This window comes from Mustela erminea, chromosome 20 (assembly GCF_009829155.1).
Source record: "Mustela erminea isolate mMusErm1 chromosome 20, mMusErm1.Pri, whole genome shotgun sequence".
NCBI classification, from domain to species: domain Eukaryota; kingdom Metazoa; phylum Chordata; class Mammalia; order Carnivora; family Mustelidae; genus Mustela; species Mustela erminea.
In genome coordinates, this window is record NC_045633.1 from 22,975,545 (window position 1) to 22,987,712 (window position 12,168).

General features: G+C 62.4%; 1 protein-coding gene across 9 annotated transcripts in view; it reads left to right on the top strand.

The window, feature by feature from the left end:
- UNKL (unk like zinc finger) overlaps window positions 1–12,168 on the top strand; it is a 40,254-nt gene that overhangs the window by 4,233 nt on the left and 23,853 nt on the right. For 5 of the 9 annotated variants that reach the window (XM_032327533.1, XM_032327530.1, XM_032327527.1 and 2 more), the window contains 6 exons: window positions 4,991–5,167; window positions 5,468–5,601; window positions 7,616–7,751; window positions 8,432–8,549; window positions 10,424–10,508; window positions 10,906–10,997. In XM_032327533.1, the coding sequence (XP_032183424.1) occupies window positions 4,991–5,167; window positions 5,468–5,601; window positions 7,616–7,751; window positions 8,432–8,549; window positions 10,424–10,508; window positions 10,906–10,997 (742 nt within the window). The remainder of the gene's footprint in view (window positions 1–4,990; window positions 5,168–5,467; window positions 5,602–7,615; window positions 7,752–8,431; window positions 8,550–10,423; window positions 10,509–10,905; window positions 10,998–12,168) is intronic. The other 4 variants (XM_032327526.1, XM_032327531.1, XM_032327532.1 and 1 more) reach the window with 4 other exon arrangements.

Here is a 12,168-nt window from a genome sequence, read left to right on the forward strand (position 1 = left end):
AGTGCTCGCAATGCGGTCGGCCCCTCCCCCTGCCCGAGAGCTCGTGCGTGCGCAGGTGTCTTCCCTCAGGTTGACTTTGGCATAGGAGAGGAAAGGGCTTCGCTTCGCCCGGGTCCGCGAGGCCTCTCATGGAGAAACTTTTCATTGGGGAAACCAGCAGCCCCCAGCTACCCCGAGTACAGAGTAACCAGTCTCCTCTGCTGACCCTGCTCCTGCCCTGGCGAGTGGCCCTCCCAATCCTTTGATAAGATATGGGCCCGACCCGTTCCTCCAGGGTTCCCCTGGCAGACCTGGCTCTTGTCCCCACAGCCCCCTCCTCACTGCGCTTGGGGTCTCCGAGGACGCAGGCCCTGGACCAGGTGGGCTGTTGGTGTGTGATTCGGTGGGCTTGCCCCTGGACGCCCAGGTGTTGCTTGGAGCTGCTGTCCTCAGCGTCTGCTGCACCACACCTGCCTTCTGTCTGCTCTGCTGTGCTCAGAGACCCGAGTGTCTGCGGTCCCCAGTTTTGGGTGAATTTCCCTGCGGGGTAGCTGTACGCTTGCCCCACACTGGTCTTACCAGTGAACTCTGCTTGGGCATTTGGGGTGAGGTGAGAGCCAAGGGCAGGTCCTGAAGGTTAGAGCCATGTAGCCCATGGTCATGGGGCTGTGGTCTGGAAGATACAGGCTTTTAGGTGACACATTATCAGCTTGAGGGAATTAGGTGACCAGGTTGGCCTGGGGGAACCCCATAGAGCAAAGGGGCAGGGGTGGAGGAGGCGACCAGGAGGCCGCCCCAGGCACAGGAAGACGCAGGCCACTGGAACCTTCTGTCTTCCAGACGGGGTGTCAGCTTGGCAGGGACACAGGGAGGAGTGACACCTGTTGGTGGTGCTGCTGGTCCCTGTGAGGGACTAGCCACGGGTCACTGGCCTGGCTCCGAGGTCCTGAGACTGGGGGCGCAGGGCGGAGGGGTTGGGCGTGGTCAACATGGGGTTAGTGGGCAGTTCCCCTCCCCTAGCATCAGAGAGTAGGGGTGGGTGTGCCGTGACACTCGAGCTCCTCCCAGAAGCCCCATCTACCCTCCCCCACCTCCCTGCCCCCAGTTGTCTGCGGCCCATGGGTCCTCCCTTTGTTCATGTTTGTTGTCTCCTATGTGGCTGCCCTTGGTGGCTTGGCCCGTTCCATTCCACACCTCAGTTACTTATTTGTGTGCTGTTTGCCCCGCCCCCCCGCCCCTTGGGAGCTGGCAGGAAGTTGGGTTAAAGGGAGTCCCCCTTAAAGCCCAGTAGCATTGACGTCACCTGGGGCTCTCCTGCAGGTGGGCTCTGAGGCTCTCACCTGGACTGGCAGCATCAGACCTTCTGGGATTGGCCCGCCCTTCCAGGGCTTGTGACGCACTCCCCGGTGAGCTCCTGGCCGGTGCTGATGCGCAGTGGGTCCGAGCTTGGTGGGCCATCTCTGTGTCCCTTCGCAGATCCATCTTGGTGAGCGCTACCAGAGGGAGGGGGACAGCTTCAGACTGTCCTGGAGAGGTAGGGGCAGTCTTGAGCCCCCGGTCTGTTCCTCCCTGCTCCCTGCTTCTTGGCCCACGGGTTCAAGCACGTTGGGGTTGTGCTGGTCTCCACGTGCCGGATGCCCCTGACAGAATGCTGGTTGAATTCCACTGTTTGGGTCACTGATTGGGGCAGATGGCTTGAGTACCGAGGGCGTCACCTGAACTGGTGCTCGGCAGAACTGAGTCACACCTAGGTACATCGTGGGGGCGGCGGGATCGCCCGTGGCCCAGGGACTAGTGGGCTCCTGCGAGGAAGAATGCTCGTGCCGTGTTGGGCTGAGCCCCAGCTCTTCCCCGCCCCAGAGAGGGTCTGGCTTTGCCGCTGTGATCTGAGCGTTCTGTGTTCTCCTCACTTCTCAGACCTTCCCAAGGTGGAACCATTTTCTTTAAGTAAGAGCCCTTCAGTGTCTTGAGGTCATGCCCGTGTGAAATAATAATGCCCGCTCTGTGCTCGGCGCTGGTGCTCTGCGCTCAGTGCTCTCTGCTTGGTGCTCTATGCCTGGTGCTCTGTGCTTGGTGCTTGTGTTGGTGCTCCACACACTGTGCTTGGCGCTCTGTGTTTGGTGGTCATGTTTCGTTTTCTGTGCTCAGTCCTATGTACTTGGTGCTTGTGCTGGTCCTGGTGCTCCATGTTTGGTGCTAGTGTTCTGTACTCTTTGCTTGGTGGTTGTGCTCTGTGCTCTCTGCTTGGTGGTTGTGCTTGGTACTCTGTGCTGGTGCTCAGTGCTCCATGCTTGGTGCTCCGTGCACTGTGCTTGGTGCTATGTACTTGGTGGTTGTGCTCCATGCTCTGTGCTTTCTGCTTGATGATCATGCTGAGTGCTCCATGCTTGGCGCTTGTACTGGTGCTCTGTGCTCCGTGCTTGCTGCTCCGTGCTTGTCCTGGTGCTCAGTGCTCTCTGCTTGGTGGTTGTGCTCGGTGCTCCGTGCTCGGTTCTCCATGCTTGGTGCTCCATGCACCGTGCTTGGCGCTCTCTGTTTTGTGGTCATGCTTTGTGCTCCATGCTCAGTGCTCTCTCCTTGTTGGTCATGCTCAATGCTCTGTGGTTGGGGCTTGTGCTGGTGCCCTATGCTTGGTGCTGGTGCTTGGTGCTCCATGCTTGGTGGTTGTGCTTCGTGCTTGGTACTCTGTGCTTGTTGCTTGTGTTGGTGCTTCATGCTCTGTGCTTGGTACTTGTGCTTTGTGTTCCATGCTTGGTGCTCTCTGCTTGGTGGTCATGCTGAGTGCTGTGTGCTTGGCGCTTGTGCGTGCTCTGTGTACTGTGCTTGGTGCTGGTGCTCCGTGCTCTATGCTTGCTGCTCTTTGTTTGGTGCTGGTGCTCTGTGCTTGGTAGTTGGTGGTTGTGCTTGCTGCTCTGTGCTTGGTGTTTGCACTGGTGCTCAGTGCTCCATGCTTGCTGCTCCATGCTTGGCCCTTGTGCTGGTGCTGGTTGCTCTGTGCTCGGTGCTCCATGCTCAGTGCTGAGGCCTGGGCAGGGGGACTAGGCAGGCTCTGGTTGCGCTGGCAACAGCACCAGCAAAGAAAGCAGAGGGTGCTTAGCACTTTGCTGAGGGGCTGCTAGGAAGGGAGTGAGGGCCAAGCCGTGACATTGTTACATTGGGATGGGAGGTCGGGGCGGGGGGCACCTGCAGGGAGCACGGTCAGTGCTCTTTGCGAGTGATGCTGGTCTCTGTGGCTGCCTTGCCACCTGGCTGCCCCAGATTGAGTCACAAACCAGTGTTTTGTGCACACACAGGGTCGAGCCTGGGGGGACGCAGACGTGTGACACACAGCTGGTGCAGCGGGGCCTGGGGCAAGGCGGCGCCCGCACTCATGCCTGCGCTGGACCTTCACTGGGGAGGGCTCTCTGGTCCCAGATGCGCAGTGGCAACGTGGTCCTTGTTCTCTGTTTTCACAAAGTGAGACCGAGGCGTTTTGGGACGTCTCTCTGTGTCTCACACATCTTTGGCGATTGGTAGCGGCTGCCACTGTTCCCGTGGAGAATTCACAGGATGCTGACCAGAGGGGTTCCCTGTGGTGTGCAGTCGCCTCCCTTCCCATTCCAGTGCGCTGTGAGCACACCTTCCTGTAGGAGTAGGTCAGGTCTCTCTCTCCCCTCTCTCCTCTGGCCCTGGGGGTTTTGTTGATGATTTCGGTTACGCGCGTGTGCTGTGAAACGTGTGATTTTAACCATGTTTCCGTGTGTGGTGCAGTGGCCGCGAGCACTCTCATCGGGTTGTGCACCCGTCCCCAGTCTCTGCTTCCAGATCCTTCCAGCTTCGCACGCAGGTGTTGCCATTCTGCACTGGGTCCCCGCTGGTTCCCGAGCCGCTCGCGCCCATGCTCCCCCCTCAGCCCGTTGGTCTGACTTTGACTTCCTAGGACCACCTGGAGCGGCATCGTAAGGCCGTCGTCCCTTCGTGTCTCTTTTCTTTCACTGAGCAGAATGTGTCCTCTAGGTGTCCAGTGCATTTCTGGCCGCAGCCCGGGAGCGCATCTGCCTGGCCCGCCCGCTGGCTTCTCCTTTGGTGGCTGCTTGGTTGGTTCCGAGGGACTGTCCGGCTGGGCATGGAGTCCTGTCTCCTCATGCTGTGTGTGGCACGGGTGCCCCGGAGGTCTGGGTGCCCCGGTGCGAGGGCTGAGCCTGCGTTTCCTTACTCCAGGGAGAGGGGTTGAGAGTGAGGTGGCCTCCGAGCCGTTCTCTCCGAGGCTGGTCCGTGCTCCTTGTGGGGAAACATGCGGCGCAGTGAGGTGGGGCTGGGCCTTGCCCGAGCCTCCCATGCTGCTCCCTGGCCGTCGCTGGAGGGGCCGGGCAGTGACAGGCTCCCACATCACTCCGCGGGTGGCTCGGGGCATGGCTGGCTCGGGCTCCTTTCCTCGCTCCTGTGTGTCTGTGGCTCTTGTCTAGAGGGACTGACTGCGATGGGGCTGGGGGCCCGGCTCCACGTGTGCCGGTCTCCTCCGTGCTACTCGAGCCCTTCACTGCCTGGGGAGCCGTGTGGACTGCCCCCGGGCTTGAGTGGCCGGTGTCCACACGTGACCTTGCCCCTCCCCCTGCACCTGCTTCTCTCTTGTGCAACCAGCGTCCCCCTCCGGCCATGTGCAGGCTCCTCCTTCCCTCGAGGGGTCCCCAAAAGCCCCTGGGTGGGATGGGAGTGACTGCCAATCCCTTGTCTAATAGTGCTTGTCAGGGACGGGGCGTGCCCAGCTGCGTGAGGAGAGCCCCGTTTGTCTATGGTCACAGCATGACGCAGGATGATTTCCAGGGAGACCCAATAGTGTTTTCTACCACACACAGTGGAGGGATTTGTGGGGGGGTCTTAGCGTCTGGGGATGGATGCTGTGCCTGGGGTGGTGGTCCCGCGGTGAGACGGGGTGGCTGGCTCCTGAGGCGGGGTGGGGCAGGTCCGTGCCGAGTGTGTCCCCACAGCCCCGAGGCCTCAGATGGCCTGTGCCGGCCCCTCTGCTCTCCAGGTGCCCGTACCTGCACCGGACGACTGGGGACACGGAGCGCAAGTACCACCTGCGCTACTACAAGACGGGCACGTGCATCCATGAGACCGACGCCCGGGGCCACTGCGCGAAGAATGGGCCACACTGCGCCTTCGCACACGGCCCGCTGGACCTGCGGCCCCCCGTGTGCGACATCAGGTGTGTGGGGCAGCTGCGCTCCCCGCCCAGCCTTGCCCTCGCCCTGGTGACATGGTTTCCTTCCTTCCGACGTGGGTGTCCGTGGGAGCTCGCGGGGCCGAGCCCGAGGGAGGCGGCCAGGGCCTCGCCAACCACTGCACAGCTCTGACGGGACTGGATCTCGGGTTGTACCTGAGGGACGCCCGTCGGGAGCCTTCCAGGCAGCCGCATAGGGTGACGGCGGAGAACCGTTGTCTCACTGGTGCGGAGGGCTGAGGCAGCCCGCGGCGGAGCTGTGACCGCCGTGTGGTTTGGTTGTAGGGAGCTGCAGGCCCAGGAAGCCTTGCAGGACGGCCAACTGTGCGGCACGGATGGTGTCCCTGACCTGCAGCCCGGGGTCTTGGCCAGCCAGGCCATGATCGAGAAGATCCTGGGTGAGGACCCCCGGTGGCAAGGTAACCCGAGGCCGCCATGGGTGGGGAGGGGTTGACGCTCTTCTCTGTCGGCAAAGTGACCGCACGGCTGACCCACTCTTTGTTTGGAGACTGGGTGGGGAAACAAGTCTCCTGCTGCGCGCCTTACCCCCAGTCCATCGGGTGGTGGCAGCCGAGTGGGTCTCAGCCCAGGCTGCTCTTGTCCCCAGGCTGCTCGGACCTCTACGCCCGGGTGTCTGTGGTGAGGTCAGCCGCCGGCTGCCCCCAGGGAGCGGATTGCCGCGGGCCCTGGGCTGCCCCCAGGGAGCGGATTGCCGCGGGCCCTGCCGCTTTGAAGGCTTCCTGTCCCAGAGCGGGCTTGAGGTGGGGGTGGGCTCTTTAATTAGATTTTACCGTGGGTAAATCTCTTTAGATTTCCGGACAAGTCACAGGTAGTGTGAGCCCCCACGCCTCCCTGTCCTGCCCCCGCATCCTGGTTTCGGGTCATAAGACACCTGCACCGGCCTGATACGTTTGCAACAATCAGGGAACCAAGGTTGACACTTTGTCACTAAGTAGCGAGTGCGGGTTCTCTCAGGGCTCTGCGGGCCGGGAGAGGGGGGCTTGGGCAAGTGCATCCTGTGTCTGCTCTGCAGCATCCTTCAGGCTGTTGCCACTGCCCCAGCCCCTGGAGACCCCTGGTCCTTTAAGCCATCGTTCTGTTCCCACGGCTTTGCCTTTTCCAGAATTTCCCATAACTGGAACTGTCCAGGGTGTAGCTTCTCAGGCTCCCTTCCTCCAGGGCTCGCTGGCTTGTGTCTTCTCCCCTCTAAGAGCCCACTGTTGGGACGGGCCACCATGCCTGTGTCCATCACCTCCCGAAGGACTTTGGGGTCATAGGCTGTGTCTTGGGTGTCTTCTGCCCCATGGGTGGGATGTGTGTGCTGCTCCTGGGGTGCGTTTGCACACCTGGGAGTGTGCAGACCGCATCCTCGCCTCCCCGGGAGCTGGGCACCCCCACTCACGGCTGACTTTCCGGACATGTGGCCTTCACGCTCGCCGCAGCGTCGGAAACTGTAAGGAACCGTGGTGTCACCCTCTTGCCGCAGATGGCTTGTTTCTGCCGGCGTCGTGGCGCTTGGCAGGACCTGTGTCTGCAGCAGGCGTGCGGTCAGCGTTGGGAATCCCTATTCTGTAATTTTTATTTTCTCAAAGTCGGCCCTTTTGTTCCTCAAGCCCCTTCTGCTCTCTGCACAGCCTCCTGTGTGGGTCACCGCTCTTGTCTTCGATGACGTGTTTGAGACAGACTCCGGCACTGCCGGACCAGAAACACTTTTTGAGGGCTGGGCTGTCCCTCCCGTGGCTGCCCGCTGCCTCTCAGCATGGAGCTCAGCGCTTGCCCATTAGTAGCCAGCCCGAGAGCAGGGCGGTTTCTAGAATGTCCTATCAGCTCCATTTTTAAATGACCCCACTGGCGTTTTGCAGGTTTTTGCTTTGAGATGCCCTTTAAAGAGCGTGAAATTAATCGTTTGAAACATAGACCTGTTCGGGGGGCAGTGTTCGGTTCCACAGATGGGAAGGTGCGGGGGGGTTCCCGCATATCCCGTGACTCCCTGTGCTCCGCGTCCCCGTCCCCGCTGCTGCAGGACACGTGTCCCCCACCCCGGCAAGCGGACAGGATGAGCTCTTCCCTCCCAGAGTCTTTCGTTTACATCAGAGCTCAGGTGTCCGTTGCAGGGTTTCCGGAATGTTCGGGGTCAAGCATTCCTGTTGGGAGCTAGCGTGAGACTGTCCCGGATGTTGGGCCAGCCGCGTCCCTGCCACCGCCGCCGCCCCCGTGCCCTTTCTGTGAGCAGATCCGTGGCGGGACCCCGCGGTTGCTGGTCCCCTGAATCTGGCCATGCCCTGAGCAGCAGGTTCTCCAGTTCACCAGCCTGTGGCAGGTGTTGTGCCCCGCTCCCGTGCGCGGTCGTGGGGCGGACACCTCATGTTGGGCCGTCAACGAGACTGGGGTGGCTCCTCCTTACACGTTCCCACGCTGACTCCTGTTTTTCAGACTCCAACTTCGTGTTGGGCAGCTATAAGACGGAGCAGTGCCCGAAGCCACCACGCCTGTGCCGCCAGGGCTACGCGTGCCCGCACTACCACAACAGTCGGGACCGCCGCCGGGACCCCAGGAGGTTCCAGTACCGGTGAGCCCTGGGGCGCGGGGGCCCGGCCGGCCCAAGTACCACTGGGTTCGTGCAGGGACTCGCCACCGCCGAATGTGCCCAGGCCGGCCGGGCTCTCCCTGTTGTTTCGGGACGGGGTGGAGAGCCACCGATTTGCAGCCCCGGGCGCTCCTCAGCGGAGGTGGAGTCACTCCCTGTGACCCCAGTGACGCACAGGAGAAGAGGCGGGGAATTTCCCGCGTGTCCAGGCCACATGTGTGCCAGGGAATAACAATAATACGATTCATTTCCTTCTGCGGGTGATTTTTCCCATACATCCAAGGACAGGGCAGTCCCGCTGCCTGCAGGTGCAGGGAGAGCGAGGCCCGGGGGCGGGTTCTCAATGCACGTGGCCCAGCCCGCCGGCTCCCCGGCTATAGGGGTCCGGCTGCTGCCCCGACGGGCTCCGCTCGTGAGCGTGGGGGGCTTGGACTCAGCCTCGCTTTACCTTTAGTGGAAAATAGAAACAGGCTTCCCAAGTCCCCGTCTGGGTCGAGGCGGCGCTCGGCCTGCTTTCGCGTGTCCTGGTGGGAAGGTGGCGTGTCTGGGGCCATGTGCGCTGTCCTGCGTGTGGCGGGAGCCCCGTGACAGCTGGATGGCCCGGGGCGCGCAGGAAGAGCTCCTGCTCTTGTGTCCTTAGTGACCCCACCCTGTGCCCCCAGGTCCACCCCGTGTCCCAGCGTGAAGCACGGTGACGAGTGGGGCGAGCCCGCGAGGTGTGACAGCGGGGACAGCTGTCAGTACTGCCATTCCCGCGCAGAGCAGCAGTTCCACCCCGAGGTACGAGCCAGGGCACCCCTCCCAGCCTGCGCCAGGACGGGTCTCCCTCTGGGTCTGGGGTCCCCTGGACCCCTCCACAGGTCCCGTGATTTGCTCAAAGGCCTCGCGGAGCCCGGCAGTGCTGTGGTGCCCTTAGTTAGGGGTCACTAGTGACTGGAGACAGGCCAAAATCCGTGTGGGCGGGGTCCCCGGGAAGCAGGCACCAGCGCCCCGCTCTGTCCTCTAGTGGGTCGTGTGGCCAGCACCCACTTTTCTCAGCGGCGATGTGTCACCAACTAGGGAAACCCCCTGGCCCTTAGTGTCTAGGGTTTTCATCGGGGGTCATGTGGCCGTGGCTGAGTTTCCCGCCCTCCCGAGGCTGAGCTAAGACCGTGGGGCCCAGAGCCGCCCCCATAAATCACGTTGTTACCCTCTGCTGTGGTGCACAACCAGGTAAACGGACATACTTCCCAGGCAGGACATTCCAGGGGCTCAGATGTTGCCCCCCCGCCCCCAGGAGCTGGTGAAGGGTGTAGTTGGCCAGAGTCATCTGAGCTGAGCAGCGCATGGCTTGGGTTTGTGTCAGAAACAAACCAGTGGGGCGCTGGGGTGGGGGAGTGTGCGTTCTGCCGACGGACGGCCGGCTCTCGACTTCGGTCAGATCGTGGGCTCAGGGTCGGGAGACTGGACCTGTGTCTGGATCCGTGCTTACCAGGGAGTCTGCTTGAGGTTCTCTCTGCCGCTCCCCTGCTTGCGTGTTCTTTGTTTCTCAAAACAGTTAAGTAAATCTTTTTAAAAAACAAACAAAACCGAGTGCCTAGGTGGCTCAGTGGGTTAAGCGTCTGCCTTCGGCTCAGGTCATGATCTCAGGGTCCTGGGATCGAGTTCTGCTTTGGGCTTCCTGCTCAGCGGGGAACATGCTTCCCCCTCTGCCTGCCTCTCCCTGCTTGTGCTCTCTCTGCCAAATCAATAAATCTTTAAAAAACTGACAAAACCCCAGCAGATCAGCCCCTTCGGGGAGCAGGAGAGCGTGTGGACCAGGGCGGCTGGGGGTGGAGGATGAGGCCTCACGGGTGGGTGGGGAGGGTGGGGTGTGCCAATCCCTGTGAACCAAGCCTGCTTGCAGGAGGGGAGCCGGGTGGGGAGAGCCAGGGACAGGGGTGGAGCAGTCAAGTCAGAGAGCAGGGAATGGGGACCTTTCAGTGCCCAGGCCGGGCGACGGGCCCGGGAAGAGGGCTGCCCTGTGGTCTGTGCTGGCTGTCAGGGGTCCGGGGGCCCTGTTCTGGCCTGGGTCCTGGCAGCCCCAGGGAAGGAGAGCGAAGAGTGAGTGGCGTTTGTGGGGCAGGGGAGGCGGGAGGCAGGGGAAGCCTTCCGGAGGATGTTGGGTGGGATCTGGTGGGGGTGCGGAGGGCCTGGGGTCGAGGTCCTGGTGAGCTGGTGGCCAGCACTGAGTGTTGTAGGCACCATGAGCGCATTTCCGATCTAGGTGAGGCGGCTCCAGGCTGGCCGTGGAGCTCACGCCCGTGTTTGCATCTCGGTCATTTCTTCAGTGGCCGCTGTATGCCGCGCCCTGAATCCGGGGCCTCTTACGGAAAACGCCAAGTGGTCAGTCGACTCTGCGTGTGATTTCAAGGACATCCGACCTGCTCTGTGGCAGGGAGGGGACCCCGGCGCATGGGCCGTGTGCGCACCCGTCCTCAGGAAGCTCTGCGGACACTGGGAGCGGGGTCCTCTGCCCTGCGAGGTGGCAGCCCCTGGCTTCTTGCAGGGTCTGGGCTCTGAGACCGTGGCCCAAGCCGGAGCCAAGAGCCTGGTGCCTCACTGACAAGCCACCCAGGCATCCCTGTTTTATTTTTGAGTTTTATTGATTTCGTTGTTTTGCTTTTGTCTCTTAGATCTACAAATCCACCAAGTGCAATGACATGCGGCAGACCGGGTACTGCCCACGGGGCCCGTTCTGCGCCTTCGCGCACGTGGATAGTGAGTGCCCGACGCGGCCGCCCGCGGCTCCCCTCCCACTGGGCTTCCCGCTCGCCTGGAGCAGGAGGGGAGCCGGCAGCCCATGATAGGCCTTCTAGGGCCGTGTTCGGCCGGTCCCCCGCCCCACTCAGGGGCCACCCTGCCCTGTGGGGCCCAGGCTCCAGTGAGGACAGTTGTACCCTCTGGCTTTCCCGTCTGCTTTTTATGTTAATGGGGAGGGTGGCTGGTCTCGGAGAAATTCCTTGTCTGTTTCGTAGCTCTCCCGTCACTTGGGAGGACTGTGGTCACCTGGCCTCCCTTCCTCCCTCACGGGGGGGCTCCTGGGACCCAGCCACCCTGCACTGGCTCGGTTTCCAGCCCGCGGGGGCTCACAGCCCACCATTCCCCTTTCTTGCAGAGAGCCTCGGGACGGCTAACGGCTGGGGCTGCCGAGATCCGGCGCCCGCCCCCGCCAGCAGCTCTGTGGCCAGCAGCGGCCAGCCTGCACATGTAAGTGGACAGGGTCCTGGGGAGGGCACCCCAGGCCTCATGGCATTTAGGGACATGGATGGATGGGGTCTGATGTGGGGTCGGCGGCTCCTTCTAGAAGTCCGTGCAAGTCTGGCTGGCTTCCGGCCTGGGTGGGCTGACCCAGCCTCGCTGGACACACGCACTCCAACCACACGGGAAATATGGCATTGGGCTGGGCATCAGGAAGGGGCTCCGAGTCTGGGCGGGACCCCTCGCGGGTAGGCAGTGTGGTGGGAGGGGCAGGGACCGGGCAGGGCGGGTGGTCCCTGGCCAGCTGGGCCTGGGGCTGGTGCTGCAGTTTTGCTAAAGGCACAGAGAGAGTCAGGGTGTCCACGTCGGGACCCTCGTGTCTGTGGGGCGGGGGCTCCTTCTGCCTGCTCCCGCTGGACGCTCGCAGGGGTGTGAGAGTTGCCCCTCCTGTAGGACAGGGGCAGCTGACTGTCAGGGTTCCCCAGAAAGTGCCCCCGTCTGAGGAAACGGGAAGTGCGCAAGCATCTCCCACCCATCTTCCCACTGGCTGCTCTTCATGGAACTCACTTGCAAGGAGCCTGGCCACTGAGACACCTGGTTGCAAGCCATCCTGCGCCCCTCTGTGTCCTGCGCCAGGGGTTGCCCGGCCGTGGCTGCGCTCCCGGTGAGCTGGCATGGAGCGGCCTCTGCCTGTGGGCACTGGTGTCTGAGCCCAGAGCCCAGGACAGTCGTGGGCCTGCTGCGTCCCCACAGTCCTGGCTTGGAAGCACTGGGGGGTCCAGCATGATTCCCCCTCGTACCCACTCCCGTGGCCACCGAACACAGGCCCCCCTCTCTGTGCCATTGACCCTCTTCGTGTCCAGTCCCTCTGCATGCCCAGCTAGGTGGCCCCTGGCAGACTGAGCGGAGAGCGTTCTGGACCACCAGTCATCCCACAGCCTCGCTGGACACGGCAGGAAACCCTTCCTCTCTCCTCTTGGTGGTGGTTCTCAGGGCTGTGGCAGTTGTGGGCTTAGATGGTGGTTAGACGGCCACTGGCTGGGCCTCTCTGAGGGTCTGGGCTGCGTGGAGCCTGTTGTGGGGGGTGGTTTGTACCCAGGGAGGTAGCACTCCTGATGGAAGCCCTGGGCTCCTGGGGGGACAGTGTGGGAGCAGTGAGCCCACACCCGGCGCACACGGC